Raw genomic sequence first — 23,248 nt, forward strand, 5'->3', positions numbered from 1 at the left:
CCATACCTAAACATCCAGTTCAGATAGTTTATGTGGCAAAATATAATCAGTTCCTCACAGCAGTGTTCCAGTATCTCATGAAAACTGCAAAGGATGAATCAAATGCTATTCATTTCAAATGAAATATTGGATAAGTATTTGTCCACAAACTTTGACCGTATGGTGTAGTTGCACACAGACTGATGTCATAAACGATTTCTCAGGCGTCCTTTTCCTCAGTGACCCAGCTTCCAGTGGGTTTTACCTCCAACCCAAATGAAACCTCGTTAGCTAATCAGGGATTTCAGAAACACAGGTCATTCTTGCATTACACGGGTCAGATGAGGTCAATTAGTGTTTGAGTTTAAGTCTGAGGAAAGGTATATTTCCAAGATGGTGACCCAGTTGGTGATTGATCCCATTGATTAGTGACAAGTTTCTGACCATAAAATGACTGATATATATATATATATATATATCTCATGCCAAGAGCAGCGCTATGGATAGTAACTGACCATTGATGAAGGGTTAAAGGTTGACTAACAATATTAAACAATACAAATGAGCCGCAGATTTAAAACATGAGGTAGGGGTCTGTGATGAAGTATGCAGTATCCTGGAGACAGCACAGAGAGTGTAAGAGCTTTTCATGCACTGCCCACCCAGCCAGGGGGGAAATGAAAAAGAAGGGAAGGAGAAACTCTTAGCACAGCTAACACAGAGCAGAGCACACAGAGTATGGTGGCATGTTCCGTCTCTGTAACTCTTCTCCTCGATGCAGTGCTCTGACTCTTTTCTCTCAGCTGCTTTCCCCTTTCATCTCTCCTTCCTTAAAGGAAAACAGAAATCCTAGAAGGAGAAGAGTGTCTCGGTTCGCTGTGGCCTGCGCTCCCGCTGTGTGATGCGCCAGCACTTTAGCGTGTCTTTTAATGTGGGAAGCAGCTGGATGGAGGTGACAGAGCAGAGCGAGGATGCTCAGTTCTGTCAGATCCAGCTCCAGATGTGGTTGAGCCTGAGGAGTTGAGGCTAATTGGAAGCAGAGAGGGAGTTATGCAGAGAAAAATGGATTCATAAATCATACAATACTTCCGCACAATGGAAGTGGAGTAGCCAGACCTGTATGTGTGTGTGTGTGTGTGTGTGTATGCAAGCAGAGTTTTCTCAGCCTCAGAACATGTACAGTATAGTGCTGTGTCCTTTTGTTGCCCAGATTGATATCAGGGGCTCTTGAGTGGCTCAATTGTTCCAGGAGATGACAGGGAGATTGTAAGTTCAGTCCCCATCCACCCCCCCCCCCCCCCCCCGTTAATTAAGCCATTGCCAGCATAATATAATAAGCAGTTATATAGTCATCCTCCTACAAGTTTGGTGAGCTTTCCAGTGGCATTATGGCAGTAGATGGCTTCAAATGTCTACAAGGGGAAGCAAGTGCTAGCTCCAGGCTTTGTATGATCCTAGCTGGACTGTGCATGGTGCAATGACTAAATTAGAAAGAAATGTAAATATAAGATTCATTTCTCAGTTACATTTTAATAATCTTCCATGTTCCATTCAAGCAGGACTGTACTGTGACGTATGTGGCCAAGAACCATGACCTTTGAAGGTCAGAGCCCAGTGAATGAGACACAGACTTTGTGTGTGGTTTATTTTTTTCCGCTGTGACTGTGGCTCCTTTTTTACACATTCACAGATACAGGCATGCACTGTAGCTGATTTTCCTACACTGTCCGGATATTTCTCTTTTGAAACAAGCTCAGGCTCACACTCATACCGTGGACATAAAGCCAACTTAACTCTGTTAAACTCATCAGACCTCCTACAGCACAATCCAGTATTTCTGATAATGCAATGCACACCATATTAAAAGCTGTGAAACATTTCATCATAATCCCTTGCTATCATGTGACACACGGGGCCTAACGGCCAGTCTCTCCCTGCAGCGTTTGGTGACATACATCATAATAAAGTGTCAGAAAAGGTTTTGGAGGAAAAGTGCTAACCCCATTGTGAAATACTGGCCAAAATGTTTTGTCTCCATGGCAACCACCCCCTGCTGTAGTGTGGGAAATGTAGTTGTTTTTATGATGTGACTGAGCCATGAGTTGTGTTTGTCCTTCCTCCGTCCAGCACGGCGCAGGCCACCTGCCTGTCGGACGAACCCAAAGCAGTGGAGGAGTACAAATACCCAGAGAAACTTCCAGGGGAGCTGTATGATACGGACACTCAGTGCAAGTGGCAGTTCGGAGAAAAGGCCAAACTTTGCACTCTGGACTTCAAGAAGGCAAGGACCACCTCTTTTTTTCTCTATACTCACTTTATGCTCGCTTTGTATTTGGGCTATCACGATTAATCTCATTTGTGTGAAAAAATGATCTATTGCCATGATTAATTTACTTACTATACAATAAAATTATATCCACCTCTGATTAACTACAGAGGAAGGGTCTCATTCAAACACATTACACTTGATTTTTTGCATGATTATATATTGGTGGGAGCGGGCTTTAAACATGCAAGAAAAGTTAATGCTTTATTATGATTAATACCACCATTATTCGTCCATTCGCTGTTATTCATTTTATATAATTCATAGAATTATAGCCAAAATTGGTATAAATATGTATATATGTTGCACTTCAAGAAGACATTCCTCAATTTCAACAAATGTACTGTTCTAAACCAAACAGTATTACAAGACCTTTCCAGAAAGGCAGGTTCGGACTGTTCATGGTCAAACTTAGTCATACAAGTGCAAGATTCAAAATAAGAATACTTCTCTTCCTTTGAACTGCGTCCGATAGTGGAGTTAGGGTACAAGCACTGAACTTATACAGAGGGAGGTCTGCCAGACAAAGCAGGGATCGCTGTTAGAAATCTGCCAAACCCTGTTTTTAAAAAAAAAAAAAAAAATAGTTAAACATATGCACATTTTACAGTCAAGATTCAGTGAGTCAGGCCCAGATCCTGAGCTGTAATCACCTGCGCTCTTGGTTGAGTTCAGACGTTGCTCAAGCCAAAGCACTTGGCCAAGTAATGCATGAGTTGTAAACCTACTGAGCTCAGCAAAAGGTTTGCCCCAAATCATCAACCTCTGTCAGTCTAAAATAAGAGCAGGCCATTTGAGAGATTTGATAAAGTGCAGTCAGTGTAGATTCATCTCACGGGTGGCCAGGCAGACGGATTCAGAACCAGCAGTGCAGAGGGGGAGCTAAATATATACTGAACTGGTGCCAATGAGAACTTCTGTTTTCTGCACTCTCATTGTTCTGAAATGCATAATAACTGTCACAAGCACTTTATTAATGCTCTTTCCTTGTATTTCAACTCACACTGTCCACATTGAAGTCCACCTACCTTCTAGGGCCACACTATAGTTGTTAATCTACAGATAGTATGCGTATATAAAGTGTATTGCTGCAGATTCACATGTAGATGAAAAAACACTTATGCATCTATCCCATTTAATTACTAAATGTAGGTTTGTCTAATCTGGAGCCACACTTGGTCCCAAAACAGTTTCTGTTTAGTGCAGCAGAGGAAAGGTTCAGATGGTGACATCAGATTAATTCAGCGAGAGCATCATAGGCGGATTGCACATCTGTTTTTCCTAGATTTTGTGGCTGTTGGACAGCAACCCAGACAATGTTTTGGCTCACCACTAGACAAATAGTTGTTTGTGTAATCTAAAATATTTCCATTGTCCAGATTGCGCACTCATTTTTAATACTATTTTGGATCTAACTTTGTCAGCCTCATACAGTAAGTGAACGACTTTTGCACTAGTGCAGTAGGAAGGACTTGTTAGGTGGCATCTGCCTGAAATGCATCAAAGTTTTTTGGGTCACCCCTTAAATTCAGAGGGGAGGGGGGAGAGCAAGGATCTCTGTCATTTTTTATTTTATTTATGTGATTTGACTGCTTTTATTTATTGTTTTTACCTGTAAATATCATTAACGATTCTTTTTTTTTTTTTTTGCACACTGTGCCATTTTGTTTTGCAAGGAATCATGAATAACAAAATACTTCACTGCTCAGTCACTTTATACTGTTACACTGTTTTAACTAAAGCAATATGTGCTTACTGATGCAAATTCTGTTCTGCATGTGTGCACAATTGCCCAGGAATCGTTGTGTATCCAACAGTAAAGGCAGTAGGGTGCTTCTTTTTTACCATGACAGAAAGCATGATGGCACAAATAAAGCTCTAATTCTTCATGCAGACATGCAGATAACATTTCAACAGGCCAAAGTATATAGAGAGGGGGAGAGATATTACTTTTTTCTCTTTGTGTTCTCTACCGGGGATGAAGCAAACCGGAGTTGCCTTTGCAACGGGTAAATAACATTTTGGAATCTCCCTTTTCTTTACTTTTCACTCTCTCTCTCTGACACACACTTTCTTTCTCTCTGCCTGGAGTTATATTAGTTGTTACTTTAACAGACAGCTGTGTAAACTCACTGTGGGATTTGGGCCATGATCAGTTTGGCACGCTGCTGCTATGCTCCTCATCTGCGCTCTGAATGTTGTAAAAATAGTGTCCAATAATACAGATATGACCAACGCAGGTGTCTAAAATGCCAGAGCCTAGTTCTCTATTGCTTCGCATAATGTGATTTTCTATTTTGGTTTATAGATTCTGATGTCTTAATTACTCATTATCACCCCACTATTAGTGTGAAAGTATATGATAAAATGTATAATAGGTCACATTATCAGTAGCTTTGGCTTTATGTCTTGAAATCTGTAGATTTCATTTGGGTTTTCATTTCATTGTCAAAAAAATGACAGAAACTTGACAAAATTAAATCAAATAATGAAAGTAAACCTCTTATACTCAAACACATGATAATCCTCAGATTTCCACTGCTTGTTTCTGTGAGAAATAATGAATACATAAATACATTGAGCCTTGGTTTGTGTAATTTTGTGTTTTTGGAGCAAACTGAAATGCGGAATTGAGAATGTTATCCATTATTCAATACGTGTAATAAATTGTGCAGTGACATATTAATAAATATTATTGCTTTTCTCCACTTAGCTTGCAACAAGTAGAGTTTATAAAGTCCTGTGTTTAAAAACGAAGTCTCTCTCTCTCTCTCTCTCTCTCTCTCTCTCTCTCTCTCTCTCTCTCTCTCTCTCTCTCTCGCTCAGGACATCTGTAAAGCCCTCTGGTGCCACCGGGTCGGCCGGAAATGCGAGACCAAGTTTATGCCAGCTGCCGAGGGCTCTGTTTGCGGGCCAGAGATGGTGAGGCACAGTCACAAGACCAATCATCTTCTCCTAAAAATACAGCCAAACACATCTTCTTTATTTCTTTATTTTTCTCTATATTCATTGCCTAAGCATCCAGATGCTTCATGTAGATTTTCTTTCATTACCATGCACGTCTTTGCATTTTTGCCTTCTATTTGCAACTACATTCTTGATTCAGCCACGTTCTGATTGGAGGCAGGATAGTGGCAGTGTGTTTTTAGAGAGCCAGTTCTGTTTCTTTCCTTGGTGAGCTAATGTGAGGGAGCTAACGCTATGTTCTACTGTGCTGCAGCCAGTCAGAATCTGAGTTTGAGTCTAGTCTCATCTGCAGAGATATGTTTCTACAGCTAAGTTCAATCTTAGAAGGTCTGCTTCTTACAGTCCAACAGTTTCCAAACACATGCATTAATGCTGATATCAGGACCTTTTTTGTCTATTTAATTTTCTCAGTAATGTCTTGTTGGCCGCTACACATCCGTTCAGAATCGTAGTGTTGTGGTGCCTTCTTACATTAGAAGGATAGACAGAAGCAACATCTCAAAGGATACTTTTTATCTGACTGTGGAATTTTTTTTTAATGTATTTTACTTTAACATTGTCTTTGCAACTTTGTTCATTAAATATTTTAAGTTAAGAAATTTAATCTGATTCTCTGAATGCCTTTCTTGTGACACACTAAATTGTGTGTGTGTGGGACCTCATGATAATGGGAAGTCATTTTTTAAAATATGTCAGTGACAGAGATATATTTAAGGATGTAAAGGTAATTAGTGTCCCATTCAAGAATGGATTTCTCCATTTCATCCATATTTTCTACCACCAGCTAAACAGGCTACAGTATATATTTTTTCAATATACAGTTAAACAGTGTGTGTGTGTGTGTGTGTGTCCATGTGTTCAAGCTTTTTGACAGCCCTTAGCTGAGGTTTTTTGAATATATTGGACATGAAGTTTTAATCTAGTCCACTCCCGGCGAGAGCAAATTACACAGCTCCAGGAATCCCTGCCGTCTTTGCAGTCTTAGGAAATTCCAGCTACAGAGCAACTTCTCTGATGGATACTTCCCAAAAGAGCTGTTATCCAGATTGAATATTATTACATATCTCGTGCTGCATGGGAATAGCCACTAACCATGTTAGAGACCATGTTCCTATGCTGTATCGTAAAAACATCTCTGTTACAGTGAAAGGTAGAGATTTAATTCAGCTCCCAGTTTTGCACTCAAAATGACTAAAGAGAGGAAACAGAAACATGCTACTCATGTCAATTTTACATACAGTATTCCTGAGATGTAAATGGATTTGATGTTAAAAGTATATTTTTAGGACATATATTTAAGCTTAATATATATATATATATAGTTTCCTACAGCACTTGTTTCTTGTTGCACATCAGGTATCATCATATGTTATGTGTTAGTGTTCAGAATACGTATATCCCATAAACATTTGTGTGCATGCTCCTTCAGTGGTGTCGTCGTGGGCAGTGTGTGAAGCAAGGTGAAGAAGGTCCACGGCCAGTGCATGGACTATGGTCCTCCTGGTCTAACTGGTCCAGTTGCTCCAGGTCATGTGAGAGTGGAGTGACCTATAGAGAGAGACATTGTAACAATCCCAGGTGTGTACTGATCCCAGACAAGAAATACACACTCACAGAAAAATTGTTGCTATTAATAAAATCTTGAAAAACTGAAAACTAGCACTAGTAGTAATAATATATATAATCATTAACTGTAATAAAAATAAATTATTTCATACCCAGAGTCAAGACTATAAAACCCCCTACTTGATTTCTGATTACTATATAAAAATCAGAAAAAAGAAAAAGTAGAGGAGGCAGGGGTGTTATGATTGTGTTGGGAACATAGCAAAGCTAATCATAACGATAAATGGCTGTGAGATAGACACTTCAACTTCAACCCCAATTCCAAGGAAGTTGGGATGTTGTGTAAAACATAAATAAAAATAGAATACGATGATTTGCAATTCCTTTTAACGTATATTCAATTGAATACACTACAAAGACAAAATATTTAATGTTTAAATGAATAAACTTGGAACATGCAACACGTTCCAAATTGGGACAGGGGCATGTTTACCACTGTGTTACATCACCTTTCCTATTAACAACACTAAAAGTTCGGGAACTGAGGACACTAATTGTTGAAGCATTGTAGGTTGAAATTCTTTCCCATTCTTGCTTGATGTACAACTTCAGTTGCTCAACAGTTCGGGGCCTCCATTGTTGTATTTTGCGCTTCATAATGCACCAAACATTTTCAATGTGAGACAGGTCTGGACTGCAGGCAGGCCAGTCTAGTACCCGTACTCTTTTACTACAAAGCCTTGCTGTTGTAACATGTGCAGAATGTGGCTCGGCATTGTCTTGTTGAAATAAGCAGGGACGTCCCTGAAAAAGATGTTGCTTGGATGGCAGCATATGTTTCCAGTTAACCTGTGGAATGTTCCGAACAGGTGTTTTTTGAGCATTCCTCAACTTTCCCATTCTTTGGTTGCCCCTGTCCTAACTCTTTTGGATTTTGCAGGCGTCAAATTCAAAATGAGTGAATATTTGCAAAAAAACAATAACGTTTATCCGTTTTATGAACATAAAATATTTTGTCTCTGTAGCGTATTGATTTGAATATAGGTTGAAAAGGATTTGCATGTTTTTATTTATGTTTTGCACAACATCCCAACTTCATTGGAATTGGGGTTGTACAATTTAAACTCTGAATACTCTGGTATTAATGCCTGGGGCCGTTCTGCTAACAGATACACATTGTTACATAATCTTCTCAATTACAGTCATCTTACATATACACACACACACACACACACACACACACACACACACATCTCTTTCTCTCTTTTCCTTTTTTGATTTCTTTCTTTTTTTGATTTATTTCTCTTACCCATCCAGGCCAGCGTATGGGGGCAGATTCTGTGAGGGTTCATCCCGCTATTATAAGCTGTGTAACACAGAGAACTGTCCACAGGGTAGTGTGGACTTCAGAGCTGCTCAGTGTGCTGAGTTTAACAGCAAACCCTTCCGTGGTTGGTACTACAACTGGAAACCCTACACACGAGTAGATGGTAGGTGGCTTTGGGTACTGCACACACACACACACACACACACACTAATATATACATACAGGGACCTGGAGGTTGTGGGTTCAAGTCCCGCTCTCTGGATGACTGTGAGGAGTTTGGTGTGTTCTCTTCGTGTCCATGTGGGTTTCCTCCCACGGTCCAAAAACACACGTTGGTAGGTGGATTGGCGACTCAGAAGTGTCCATATGTGTGAGTGACCGTGACCCTGAACTGGATAATGGCTACAGACAATGAATGAAAGAATCACAGGGCCAATCCTTCACAGGGCAACACACACACATTCACTAACACACTCACACCTACGAACACTTTTGAGTCACCAATTCATCTACCAACATACAACCAACCTACCATTTAAATATATTGCAAGACCTGGCCTACCATGAAGAGTGTCGAACCAGTAACTTTGAGGGGCAGGGCAAAATGAAGCCTTACTCTTGTTTCAGGTCTGTCAAAATCGTGTCCACTAACTGTACCCTCAATTTGACACACGTACCTCGTTAGTCCACCTTCATCAGTGGTCAATGGAAGCTGCCCACAGGACGCAGTTGGCTCGATAGTATGGTTGGGGGGCTATTCTCAGTCCAGACCCAGCAGGGTTTAAAAATGTCGGCAGCAGTGATGAGAATGATCCACTACCCAAATCATACTCGCTGTGGTGGTCCTTTGGGGTCCTGACCATTGAAGAAAGGGGGCGAACAAGTATGCAGTGCAACAGACTCTTGTCTGTTATTGTAGAACTACAAACTGCTCCTGTATGGTCAGATGTGTGTGTGTGTGTGTGTGTGTGTGTGTGTGTGTGTGTGTGTGTAACTAAGTAATTATGAATAACAGTTAGTGTTTGTATACATGTTCCTTTCCCAGGTCACGGCGTCTATAATTGTGTGTATATGTGTGTGCTCATTTCTCAGACCAGGATGTGTGTAAGCTTTACTGCATTGCTGAAGGCTATGATTTCTTCTTTGCACTCTCGAACAAAGTCCGAGATGGGACACCCTGTACACAGGACAGCTCCAATGTGTGTATCGATGGCATGTGTCAGGTATTGCTTCCATTTTTTTCATACAATAAGGGAGTTACATGTTATGGTGTTGATAATAAATTGGACAGTAATAAACAATGTTGTAATCAAACATTTTTCTTGTGTTCAGGTTTTATCTTCTGTGTATTTGGTGTCTATGTTTTTCTCTGTGTGTCAAGTGTTCTTCCCTGGAGTAGGTTTCTTGTCCAATATATGTAATGTGTACTATAAATCATGTGGGTCAAGCTATGCATTACATGTCCAGTGGAGTATTAGATGTCCTATAATGTGTTTTGTGATGAAGGACCCATTTGTTCTTTGGTGTGTTTGTGTCTGGTGATGTGTTCTAAACTTTTGTGTCCTTCACTTTGTTGTCTGATATCTAGTGTGTTATGGGTCCCGTGAACTGGCAACATGTGGTACTGTGAGGATGTTCTGGATGTGTTTTATTGCCATGTACCATTATTTTGTGGATTTAGTCTCTGGTTCTCTGGGATTTATATTTAAGTCATGTAGTGAATTTTAGTTGGGTTGTAAGTTTTGAGTTACATATGGTGTGTGTCATGTGCTGCAGTGTATTTTCTCTCTCTTGGGGTATGTGTTATGGGTGAGGTGGTGTGTATTATGTATTCTTAGTGTCTTCTGTACTTGGTGTTTATTAAATATCATATGTTATAAGATTTTGTGACTGTGGTGTAAATTATGGGTTGTCCGGCATTGTAGGTCATGCAGTGGGTGATAGATATAGTTTGGGTTGTGCGTCTTGTGCTTTGGGTTAGGTATGGGCTGTGTTACATGTCCTGTGGTGTATGTTATGGATGCTGTAGTATGTGTAATATGTGACCTATGATGTGTGTGTTATGAGTTCTATAATGCACTCTGTAGTGTGTTATGGGTCATGTAGTGTGTGTTATTCGCCCTGTAGGTCATAATTTATATGTGCTGGTTTGCACAGTGTGTCTTTTAGTGTGTTCTGTGTTAAAGGTGTTCTATTGTGTCACGTGTTCCCTAGGTTTCTTCCAGCTATGTTCAGTGTGTCTGAGTGTCTCAGAACAGCAGTGTACATGCTATAAAACGTTGTGTGTCTGTGCTGTACATTGTGACGCTGTGTCCTGTTGTTATTATGGAAAATCCCAAATGCTGGGACTTTGAAAAAGAGTAGAAAGCAAATATCTTTCATCTAAGCATTCAGTGACTGTGCCTCTGTATGCAACGCAATATGCCCCAGAGCTTTGGCCAATCACTAATCTGTCCTGAATCCAGAAACAAAAGCCCCCTTTGGAGGACTCTGGATGCAAATCAATTTCATGCCTCGTATGTTTGCCCAGAGACAGCCAGCTTCAGTTCCATCTAATTGAATTTTACTGTGAATGGTGTATTTCAGCAGAGAACTGTTTGACTTGACAGAATTACATGGCCTGTTTTTCTATAATAAAAAGAAAAAAAAATAGTTTGACATAAATTGACTGCGTATTGCAGTGAAAAGGAAAAATTTTGTTTTAGCTGATGTGATTTACACAAACGGCTGTTAAGGCTAACGGAAGCGTCTCGTCAGTACTGTACTGTGAATCCCAAAAAGCTGTTAGGAGATCATATGGGATTTGAACTGCTTTGATAATAATACCAAGATATTTTTCAGGTTAGGTAGGATGTCATCCCATCAGAGCCTGGAGTTGTATTACTCAGGAGGGAATATCTAACTCAAGTGTTTTTTCTTTGTATGTTTTATGATTGCCGATGTTTAAGTTCTCTGCTTACTCTGTTGGGTCAGGTCTGCAGAAAGGTCTTACTTTTCATTTCTGATGTGTCCACAGTCGCTCACTTTCCACTTCATTATAAACTCCTGACCTGTAGCTCCATCTTGCTGGGGTACAGTTAGAGACTGTTAGTAACAACCAGATGATTATAATGTGATCATTTACCATTTACTTGATTTTTCCCTCTGTGTTTTGTTAAATGATGGTTCATATTGAACTAAAAATAGAAAACAATTGATTTGCTGCATATCATGGGAGGTGAAATGCTTTTACGTGGCATGATGTCACCAATCCTTTATCCTTCCATTTCTGACTGCAGGTCTGTTTGCAAGGATATATTTGGCCAAATTTATTTGCTAAATTTAACGTAATGAAAAAAAAAGAATAAAAAAAACATTTGTTAGGAACATTTTATATTTCAACTATTTTTCCTGTATTATTTCTTTAGCATTACATCAACAAATCATTAAAACCTGTCATTTTACCAGGGATACTCATGCTTTTGCATACATCTATATATGTTTATTATATTAAATATGACTATTTTATGAGTATGTATGTGGGTAAGAAGTTGTGTGTTGTCCCTTTCAGAGAGTAGGCTGTGACCGGGTGCTGGGCTCTTCAGCGGTATTGGACCTGTGTGGAGTCTGCAATGGCAGCAATTCAACCTGCAAAATCTATAAAGGCCAATACACAAAACAGCATTACACCAACCGTAAGCACTTAATTTACCCTCTCAAACTAACCAGGGCAATGTGTTGGAAATGGCTCAAAGTCATGTGGTTTTTTCTTCCTAGTTTCGAAATGAGGATCAGTCCAGATTAGAAAATCATTTTCTATACATCATATCTGTTTCATTTCTGCTCCAAGAGTAAGCTTAAACTCAAACTGAACATTTTCTCTCTCCTTTTCATTCGTCTGTGTCAGAGTACTATGGAGTGGTCACTATCCCACCAGGGGCCCGCAGCATTCGTGTGGTAGAGTTGAACACGTCCAGCTCCTACTTGGCTCTGCGAAACAGCCACAGGAAATACTACTTAAATGGCCGATGGACTGTGGACTGGCCGGGCAGGCACTCCATTGCCGGCGCAGTGTTCGACTACAAGAGACCCTACAATCGTCCAGAGAGCCTGACCTCCACTGGGCCCACCAATGAGACCCTGGTGGTAGAGGTGAGAGCTATAGAAACTCTGATGGTCTCCACACTTCCCTCCTACAGCTGCTTTGTGTGTTTGCTTTAGAATAATGAAGTAGACTAGGAAGTCCTTTGATAATTCATACCAAAGTTTATGATGTAAAACTCCAGACCTCAAAATGTTTCAAAATTTTCCTCATTTTCATAATTTTTTAGGAAACCTAGGGTCTAATTCCAGTTTGTTTTAGTGTAGGTGGGCAACGTTTGGAGAGGCAAACACATGAGAATACATATGAATTTCTCCATGTGGGTGTTGTCTTTCTCCAACTGGCTCATAGCCTCTGCTGACCTAACAGCACAGCTGCATCTGTCTTGATACAAAATGATGTTCACATATTAAATTGAATAATAGCAATTAGCCACAATGTGTTGTCTTGGTTGCTTAGCTACAAAACTGAAAATTGAGTTCACTTCGGCTTGGTAAATCATACATATTTGGATCTACACACGTTATTTCAATGTGAAGAAAGAGAACATAGCATAGTTCAAATAAGGAATGCCTTGTTTCTCACACACAGAATGTTGGCATTTTCACACAGTAATGTTACATTAGCTTTTGCCTGACAGCCGTTGTTGTGCAAAACTGAGAACCACGCTGTTCAAGCTCTTAGAAGGATAAATGTCATGTACCTGTAAGGCATATAAAGCCAAAGCTGTGAGCCTGTCAGCAAAACCACACACATTTCTGCTGTCCTGTGAAAGCTATTTCTGTCTTATCTGAAGAGTTTATAAACTCTATATCCTTTGTGCTTACTGTAACTGATGGAGTAAATCCTAGAACAGGAGTTTGGGGTGTTGAAAGGAGTCCATGTAAAATATTATGCAGATCAGTTAGGTTTGCTGCTTCCCAAAATCAGGAATAGAAATAGAAATCAAATTACAGTCCAGACAAAGCCAAGATCAAACCCAAGCTGATTGACTGTGGGGATGAGAATTGTTCTGTGTACATTTGCATTAGTTGCTCTGTTCACTGTCAATGGCTTTCTGAGTTGAGATGCAGACTCCAGTACAAATACTGCCTTTTTTTTTTTGGCTCAAGCCTTTTCAAGCTGAAGAAAGCCAATGATAACTGACTTGCCTGTTAGCATGTGTGCTAAATCATATGTTCTATCTAAAATTATTGGGAAACTATTCAGCTTGCTATTAGTAATCCACTCTATTTTATTTTTGGTCAGTTTGGATGTTAATCACACAGTGCAGAATTTTGGTGGTGAACTAATTTTAATGATAGTGATACATACATTCATTTACCAGTGTTTACTGTACCCAGCTGTAAATGTACACCAGCAAGTTGGAGATGCTTTATTAATACGCTATAGCTATATTTTGTAGTCACCCCTCATAATTATAGTGGCATGTGCAGAAAAGGGATTCTAAAGAAGTGGAGAACACGTATCTGTCTTTTTTGATTCTCCCGTCCTCTCTTTTCACAGGAAGCGTATAAGCAATATGTAGATTTATATCCCAAAACAGTCTGGCAGAAATAGAGCCATTCTTTTGTGCTTGTGGGTTTAGTGCATTGTGTTACCTCCTGTGTGCAGATTTTGCTGCAGGGTGTTAACCCAGGTGTACGCTGGGAGTACACACTCGCCAAGGCCAACATGGAGAGGGAAACCGTGCCCAAACACAGCTACACCTGGGCTGTCGTCCGATCTCAGTGCTCTGCTACATGTGCTAGAGGTACAGCATTATGGACTTCAGCCTCCCTTTCAAAATCTGGGGATGAACTTGCTTAATGATTGATTTATTGTGGTAGTTCAGTTAATTTAAAAAATGGCAAGGGACTTTAGGTACGTTTTCATATTAAATTTCATATTTCATAATTTCACATTAAACATTTTTATGGGGCAAAGAGCAGATTTTTTTTAAAAGCATTAAACACTAAATTTAAATCTTATCTTCACCTTAAAATTAAATGACTTACATTTTGGGGATCAGCTTGTGACACACATACTCACACAGTCTTGTTAACCCAAATATGCTGCCTACTCTTATCACTGATTACACTGTCTCATACTAAAGTTTGAACTGAATGTGCCTCTATAGCCCCAAATAAAACTGAGACCTGCAGGAAACACTGTTATTACATCCACAATTTGAAGTCAAACTTTTAAAACAGAGAAAATCTTAAAAAGAACCAAAGTCTTTATGAATGAATACACTTTTATCAGCAGGTATCTGACCTGCACACTGCTCCACAGCTTGCTTTGTTCCCATCCTGTTTGGGGAAATGAGTGGGGTGGGGCATACTCCCCTCTTGCCTGACCCTGTAATTACTGCCCATAATGACCTGCAGTTAAATAGAAGAGGATGAGAGCTCAGATAGCTGACCCAAAACAAGGGTCAAATGGCCTTTGCCTGACCTCAAAAGACAAATTAGCTGGGCTAATAAAATACATTTAAAAAACAAAAAGAGGTTTTAGTGATAAAGGTTAGTGTTTTATTGGGGCCATTAGGAAGTGGTATTACTGTGAGTAGTAGACTGCAATAAAGTGTACATTTTTGTGTTGAAATGTACAGTGAAATGTACATTTATTTTTATAAATTCATTGTTACTGAAATGTTTGAGTTGGATCATTTAATTGTTAGAGAGTTAGACGCCGCTTTATGATGCTTGAATTGCTGTTCTGATTGTGATCCAGGTGAGATGAATGTGAAGGCTGCATGTTATAAGGATCTGAGGATGCAAGTGAACACATCCTATTGTAACCCTCGCACACGACCCAACACCGGAATGATACCCTGCAACACTCAGCCCTGCCCCCCAAGGTAAATCCACACCTTTAACCCCTTTGTTCACTATAGAGTGAAAATAGTTTAAATATAAATCGTATGTTCTGAAGAAGGCGCATATAAAGCTAGGGTTAAAGCTCATTGCCAAGCATCAGCTATAGATGTATAAACCCATACGGCAGTGGGCTGTGGAGTAGTGAAGCTGTGTTCTCTGGACTGATGGAGCCCTATCCAATACCTCAGGGATGAGTTTGAGTGGTGTTTGTTATCTAGCACTAATCCTCAAACATCAGTACCTGACTTCATTAATGATCCTCACAGAAGTGTAAAGCTTTCTCAGAAGATTAGAGGCTGTTGTGTTCACAGATAAGCAGATGTTTGCTAACCGTTAGACATGTAGTGTATATGTCTGTAATTGTGAATCAAACTGTATAATGTCCTGTGATTACAAACCTAACTTTCTGTTTATGCCAGTTATGCCACAAATATTCACTATATCAAGAGATGAACCTACTCTCTAACAAACAAAAACAAAAATCGCGACTGGCACTGTTGAAACGGGTATTAATCCAGAGGTCTCCAAAGATATTGTGGGATTTTTATGACCCGATCTTGTTCTTGTATTCTTGAAAGAGATGATATATATGTCTTCTCAAATTCATATGGTTTGCTGAAACAGTAAACAGAATGGTGTGTAAAGATATATTTGTAGCTGTATGAGGATTAGCAGTATTACATTTTTGGTCACAGTTGCACTGTGTCTCCATCTTAAGCAGCTTGGATCCCTTCTGCATTCTCTGCTTCCCTGTATCTCATAATAATATTTTACACAAGTCCTATTGGAACTTCCTCAGACAGCAGTGTTTTTTACTATTCGTTTCACATATCAGGCCTTGCTGAAGTTCACAGAAATATAATTCACTTTAAAGTCAGGAAGTGTAGAACATTTCAAGACATAGGTCTTCATGACACAGGAGATTGTGGCCAGAAAGTTTGTTCTGCCAGGTTTACCCTAAGATTATAACCTGTGGTCATTTCATACCAATTGTTCTCGCACATAGCATTAATGAGACTGCATTTTAACCTCCAGCAAGGACCCCTTGTAAAAGAGAGCTAATGACTCATCAGACTGGGGCATTTCTTTAAGCTAACTACAACAGCCATTAAAATACTTGTACCTTCCATAAAACCTTGCTGATAGGGTCACCACTGGATGGGGGCTTTTGTGTCTGGCTGTTGCTATATCCCTGTATCCTTCTAAAAGCTGCTTTGGTGGATTACAGGGCTGTAGCGTGTCTCTGTCTGTGCTGGATCTCTTTGGTTTGGTTTCCTCACAACCATTTAAAATGTCTTGAAACAGCTGTCTGTTAGCCAAGCACTTGTTGCTAATACACATACACTCACCATCAATTGGATGAGAACTTCGAACTTGTAGCCCCACCTTGGTGTTGGCATGCACAGTTTGTGTCAGTCATCATCTAACCCCTCATTGATGGTCAGATCCTGGCCACAGAGCTGGTCTTGGCGAGAAGTGGATAATGATAAATGAAAAAGTATTGTATGAAAACAGATGGGCTTCAGCCGCAGATACCAAAGTGAGTCATGGTAACTCATACCCTAGACATTTCTGTGCTTTATGTACATTGTAAAAAATGATGTACCTTACAGCAGGAACCATACAGTAATCTCTTGTATTCCTTAAATTTTTGTACAGATTGTTACCTTTCTCTTGCCTTTGTGCTCTCTCTCTCTCTCTCTCTCTCTCTCTCTCTCTCTCTCTCTCTCTCTCCCTCTCTCCCTCTCTCTTCTAGCAAATTCACCCCACCACTCCCTTTCTGTATTAAGCTTGTAGTAAAGTCAGTAGATTCCACTCTCTTTTATATATATCTGTTTAAGACAATAAATTACAAAGAAATTAAAATACACTACACTGCCAAAAATATTCACTTGTCTGCCTTCACACTCATATGAACTTGAGTGACATCCCATTCTAATCCATAGGGTTTAATATGATGTTGGCCCACTTTTTGCAGATATAACAGCTTCAACTCTTCTTGGAAGGCTTTTCACAAGGTTTAGGGAGTGTGTTTATGGGAATTTTTGACCATTTTCCAGAAGCACATTTGTGAGGTCAGACGTCGATTTTGGACCAGAAGGCTTGGCATTGCAGTCTCCGCTCTAATTCATCCCAAAAGTTGTTCTATAAGGTCAGGACTCTGTGCAGGCCAGTCAAGTTCTTCCACACCAAACTCACTCATCCATGTCTTTGTGGACCTGTCATGTTGGAACAGGATGGGGCCATCCTCAAACTGTTCCCAGAATGTTGGGAGCATGAAATTGTCCAAAATCTCTGGGTATGCTGAAGCATTAAGGGTTCCTTTCACTGGAACTAAGGGGCCAAGCCCAAATCCTGAAAAACAACTCCACACTATAATCCCCACTCCGCCAAACTTTACACTTGGCACAATGCAGTCAGACAAATACTGTTCTCCTGGCAACCGCCAAACCCAGACTTGTCCGTCAAATTGCCAGCAGGAGAAGCGTGATTTGTCACTCCAGAGAACGTCTCCAATGCTCTAGAGTCCAGTGGCAGCGTGCTTTACACCACTTTGCATTGCACTTGCACGTGATGTAAGGCTTGAAGCTCTCTACACACTGTTCTTGAGCTAATCTGAAGGCCACAAGAAGTTTGGAGGTCTGTAGCGACTGACTCTGTAGAATACTGTTGACCTCCTGCACTATGCCCCTCTGCGTGGCCTACCACATCATTGCTGAGTTGCTGTCGTTCCCAGACGCTTCCATTTTGGTATAATACCACTAACAGTTTACAGTAGAATATTTAGCAGTAAGGAAATTTCATAACTGCACAGATGGCATCCTATCACAGTACCATGATGGAATTCACTGAGATTCCAAGAGTGACGCATTCTTTCACAAATGTTTGTAAAAGCAGTCTGCATGCCTAGGTGCTTGTTTTTATAAACCTGTGGCTATGGAAATGATTGCAACCCCTAAATTCAATTATTTGGATGGATGAATGAAAAAAGTGAAGAGGGACAGTGAATATATACAGACCCAGGGTGGCAGGCATTGACATCTTTGCCCAGGGATCTGTGGGGGTTATGTGCATTGCTTGACGCCAGTTCAGCCATGTATATGATAGAGGAGGAAGCACAGTTCCTTTAACCCCACCCCAACCGAATTTCTCCTACTTGTACTGGAGAGTAAACATAAGACCTTTCAGTCCTAATCTCAATTCTCTTAGCTTGTGTTTGTACAGCTATATAGTAGCGGTATGTGAACAGGTTGCCTAATCTCACTACCTCTCTCAATACATATGACTTGAAAATGTGTAGCACACGCAGATTAGCTCTGAAGCCTTTCCAGACTCAGCTGCAGCTGTTACAGTCTTGTTATGTCCAAAGCAAAGTGTGAGAATATGCTTGGTCCTCTCTTCTCAAGCTTGATTCTCTGAAGGCGTAATTTATTCAAAAGTTTTTAATGATTTCATCATATATTGAAGTCTTGATTACATTTCCAGTTATTGCAGTCTTGGTGATGGGAGAGGTTAGTGCCCACTTGAACTGAAGTGCCCTGTCACTCTGGGCACTGCATATGCAGGGTGTGTTTGAGGGTTTTTACCCATGAGGCAACAAGTTCACTTTACTTGCAGATCTGGGAGTAATCCCCTCCATGACTCAGTCACTGGCACCATGAAAGCATCACCCATCATCTTTTCCTGGGTCAGTAACAGTGCTGAACTCATAGCAAAGATCCTCAGCAAAGATAAGATATGACAGCTGCAAGCAGATCCATCTGGACAGTCAGTGAGAGGCATGCAGGAATGGTGCAAATTTCAGTTTTCAGGTCGTATTTGCATTGTGTTTCCTACAACAGACCTTGTCCCAAAGAAGCTTTCCAGAAATACAGTTCTCTAATGGATTAAGTGAGGCTGTGTCTACATTGTTAAGACGCAGAGATAATACAGATGTAACAAGTCTAACCTCTCTAGCTGGCATTAGCTAGAACCAACAACAGAGGAAATATGTTGGCAATCACATGTTGGCACATGCACCACATTTCCACCAGTTAATTCCAGTTTTCAGGTATATTTATATATTGAGAGTAACAATGACAGTATGTTAGAATCCCCTAAGCTTTTTTTTCATCCTTAGTATTTAATCAGTTATCCAGTCGTTTAAGGAACACTAGGTGAAATTTGTTATTTTTGCTCCCAGACTCCTCCTACAATTGCAGAGCGTAATTGATTTTTACATCGCTGTACTGAAATCAGGGGGTGGTTTCCTAACCTCCTCCAAAAGTTACAGATAATCCCCTGAATATTTTGTTAATCAACCATGGGTTTGTGAAAGGCGCTAAACAGTATAGGTGTAACATTATTATTATTATTATTATTATTATTATTACATAGAGCAGTTTCTGCAGTGCTGACCCCAGAGTAGCAATGACAGAGGCTCTGTTCTTCCTGTTATGAGTTAGTTCTGTTTAATTTGTCTTCTCTTACTGTGGATTGCATTAGCAAATGTTGATGTGTGTCTGCACTCTGTAATAAGACAAATGTGTGATGTAGGAGGTGACCTAAGCGCAAGAACAGAATCATTACAAAACAGAGGTGTATTTCTTTGCTTGGGTAAGTCGTGCTATAAGGTAAATGGACTGATTTATTATGTAAGAGGATATTGAACAGAACGTGAGCTCATTGAGAGAGAGCTCATTGAGAGAGAGGAAGAGAATGATAAAATGAATGAGTCAGGTTAGTGTGAACATTAGCTCATGCAGAATCAGTGAATTGCTGACAGGTTGGATGCTTTGGAACGATGAGGGTATTGAGCAAGGAAAGGGTCAACAACTTGGCGGCTGAAGGCCTGGAGCATCTGCCATAAAGAAGTGGGAGCCAGACAAAGATGGAGAGGGGAGGACAGTAAGTTGATGACCAGAGAAGCAGGGATACCTACTTGATCCAGATGAGTGGATGTTCTGGACCCCCGCACTCTTTTCTCTCTCTCTTTCCATCGGCTATTCCTGAGCCTGGGTGGTATCCACATTTTTCATACTGTCACACCGGCTCAAAATATTAACACAGTATACGAAATTATCAGGTGTTGGTGGGGTGCACAATGTCAAGTGCAGGGTTTTTGCGCTGTGCAGTTCAGCACAGCACAGCACTACAGTGCACACAGAAACACGTATTAACGATACAAAACCGTTTCTGAGAGAACAAGTTTTAGCGACTATTGCTGGAGGAACAGAATCATTTTTAACCCAAACTCGGCACTAAACTTACAGCTGCGGTGGACCAATTGGCTTGTGATTTTCCCACCTGTTTTCAGACTGTGACATCACCAGTCTGTGAGCTCCCAGAGCACTCCCTCCATGTGGCTGTCTTAAATGCACATGAATGAACACTGGCCTTGTACTTAATTACAGAGAACAGAAATTTAACACACCACACATGCTTCATAATTTTGAAATACCACCCTCATTTTGAGACTCAGACCACATTTTTAAATATTGAGTTATACAGTATTAACGTTACACTGCCCAACCCTAATATTTATTTATTTTTATTTATTTATTTATTATTTATTTATTTATTTTGGTAGCCTTGCAAAAATGCCATGCCAAAGCTTTGTGATGAATAAAGTGGTTAGCCAGCTATAAGACCATAAACACAAAAGTGAATGTAATTACATCAGATAATTCTGTACATTACAGTGAATAGAGCTGCACAGTAATTTGTAACTAAATGTATTTAGATAATTGCTGTGGTTTGTGGACCTCGGATGATTTGTGTTGTACTGCAGTTAGATAAAGAGCTGGCAAAGCAGTTAGCATGCACCTAGAACACCTTGCTTAAATATAAACTGTATTTTGTTTTAATTATTTACACACCACAATTTTGCACACTAATCTGTAGCAAAATAGTATAACTGGTGTAGCTTCTGTTGTAGCATATTTATGGTAGCCAATGAGCTACTGATTTGAAGAAAAAGAGTTTTCCATGTGGAGAGCAGCCAAAAGATCATGGTTTCCATCAACCTTGGGACATCTAGTCATCAGAAGCATCAAACAAAACAGACACAATCGTGTTCATGACTTTAAAGTTAATACCCATTCCCTGCCAAATGCAGCTGAGATTTGTAGGTCGGGTGAGAGCTGCCGTCTGCTCTCCTAGACCTCTCGGAACATGACTCTGTTGGGACTGCCATAGTTATTTTTGTCTAAAGTAGCCTAAGGAGCCCCGAGGAGTTCTCATTGTGTCTGCTCAATGATGACTTGTCTTTTAAAGTGAATGAATTACAGCATGGGGTCGTCTAGAACCTGAGAGTTGAAATGACCATTGCTTTCCACCAGACATTGTGAGTCTGACTTAGTAAAGTTTGGTTTTGTTTTCCGGTTACTATGAGGAGATCTCAGTCACATTTAATTTAATACCCCAGTTTAATGACATTACCTGAATCTGATGTGTCATGTATTTGGCTGTGTGGTGTGTAATATAGTTGCCGGGGGCTTTTCTCTGTGTGCAGTCTGAGTACAGTATGTAAGTATAGTCATGTGCACTAATAGGCCCTCTCTGAGTGTGTCAGATAAGGGCCTGTTACATTACAAGTAGGCTATGTGTGAAATTGGGGTGTACTAGTTTAAGTGTGCCCTCCTAATCTAGGAGTGTAGTGCACTGTAGTCTGGGAGTGTAGTATGGTGTAGTCTTTGAGCGTGTAAGTATGTGGAAATGAATCTGAGTTTGTACAGGAAAAGAAATCTAAAAACTAAATAGAAAGTATAAAGAAAGGTGCTATGTAAGGGCAAGAGCAGGAGAAGAAATCTGAGTTGTGTCTTCATGTGCTCCTAGTTTAAGACTCCTCACTGTAAGCTGATCCAGGAGAGCACGTCTGAACCTGTCAGCTCTTTGTTCCCCCAGCAAAAGGGATGCTGCACAACCGCTGGACACACGTGTCCAGAAACTTCCAAATGGACGCTCAAATGACACTGAGAAACTCTGACTCAAAGAGGAAGGAAGGTTGCATGAAAAGACTGTTTCTAAACAGAAGGCTCTGAGACGTCAAATCAAAACGTCCATCAAGCTTCTCCAAACAACTTTATGGAAAATCAGTAGCACAGTTAATCGAAGAAGTGTGTGCTTCTGACTTTGTTTTACAAAACAACTCCCATATTAAATTTTTGCAGATACACACTTCAGCCGCTCAGAGCTCTCTCACTCTGAAAGTACATTGGGACTGAATTTAAGGACAGGAGATTTTGTAGATCTGAAGCTGGCCGACACTTGGCATTGGGCATGGTCACCTAAGCTCATAGATAGCTGCTCCTAAGCATTGCATTCCATTTTCAGTGCTTTTCTATGGAGATTATAACTTTATCTGCACAATTCAACAGCTGAGTCAGCTATGTTTTCTCCATACAAAATTGAATCAGTATTATTTTGACATATACACTCTCAGAAAAAAAGGTACTGTTCAGGTCCCTTTTTGTTCCTTAAGGTACAAACAATGTAACTGTACCCTCCCAAGTACAATGGTGGTCTTTAAGGTCTAATTGTGTATCTTTGAAAAATAAGAAAGGTACATTTATAAAAATTTCAAGTGCTAGTGCATAATTGTACCTTTCTATTGCAAATTTTCATCTTTAAACAAATAACTGCAATACATATTTTAAAATATTCATATACATAAAACTTTGAATATCACTCCAATATTATATTATTTAATATATTTTATTTATTTAATGAAGTTTGTTATTATTTATGTGCTTTTACATTACATTCAATATACATTCAGAGATAAATGTGAATACATACATATATATATACGTGTGTGTGTGTGTGTGTGTGTGTGTGTGTGTGTGTTGGCATTCATAACATCACAAAAACATTTAATTCAACAAGAATTGTTTTTCTGCTTAATTTTTCATTTATGGAGAGTATGTGAACAGTAGAGATGCTTACTTAGATTATGTTTCTATACTACATTCATCTTTAAGGTGTGAGGAAAATTCCCTTTATATGGGCACTTAATTCACATCATTTGAATTAGTTATTAATAAATAAATTAACATATGGTGAAATAGAAAAATCTCATTTTAAAAATATTCTAAACAAAAATCTATTAGCTAATCATTGACACAAATAACAGAATGGACCTATATAAAAATCAGCAGTTT

At 39.8% G+C, this 23,248-nt stretch overlaps 1 protein-coding gene across 2 annotated transcripts in view; it reads left to right on the forward strand.

Moving 5' to 3' along the window:
- LOC136708421 (A disintegrin and metalloproteinase with thrombospondin motifs 16) overlaps window positions 1–23,248 on the forward strand; it is a 67,634-nt gene that overhangs the window by 25,940 nt on the left and 18,446 nt on the right. For both annotated transcript variants that reach the window (XM_066682965.1, XM_066682966.1), the window contains 9 exons: window positions 2,107–2,260; window positions 5,132–5,227; window positions 6,702–6,850; window positions 8,156–8,328; window positions 9,258–9,388; window positions 11,716–11,839; window positions 12,052–12,296; window positions 13,861–13,999; window positions 14,962–15,088. In XM_066682965.1, the coding sequence (XP_066539062.1) occupies window positions 2,107–2,260; window positions 5,132–5,227; window positions 6,702–6,850; window positions 8,156–8,328; window positions 9,258–9,388; window positions 11,716–11,839; window positions 12,052–12,296; window positions 13,861–13,999; window positions 14,962–15,088 (1,338 nt within the window). The remainder of the gene's footprint in view (window positions 1–2,106; window positions 2,261–5,131; window positions 5,228–6,701; window positions 6,851–8,155; window positions 8,329–9,257; window positions 9,389–11,715; window positions 11,840–12,051; window positions 12,297–13,860; window positions 14,000–14,961; window positions 15,089–23,248) is intronic.

The sequence above is a fragment of the Hoplias malabaricus genome, chromosome 10 (assembly GCF_029633855.1).
Source record: "Hoplias malabaricus isolate fHopMal1 chromosome 10, fHopMal1.hap1, whole genome shotgun sequence".
In the NCBI taxonomy this organism is placed as follows: domain Eukaryota; kingdom Metazoa; phylum Chordata; class Actinopteri; order Characiformes; family Erythrinidae; genus Hoplias; species Hoplias malabaricus.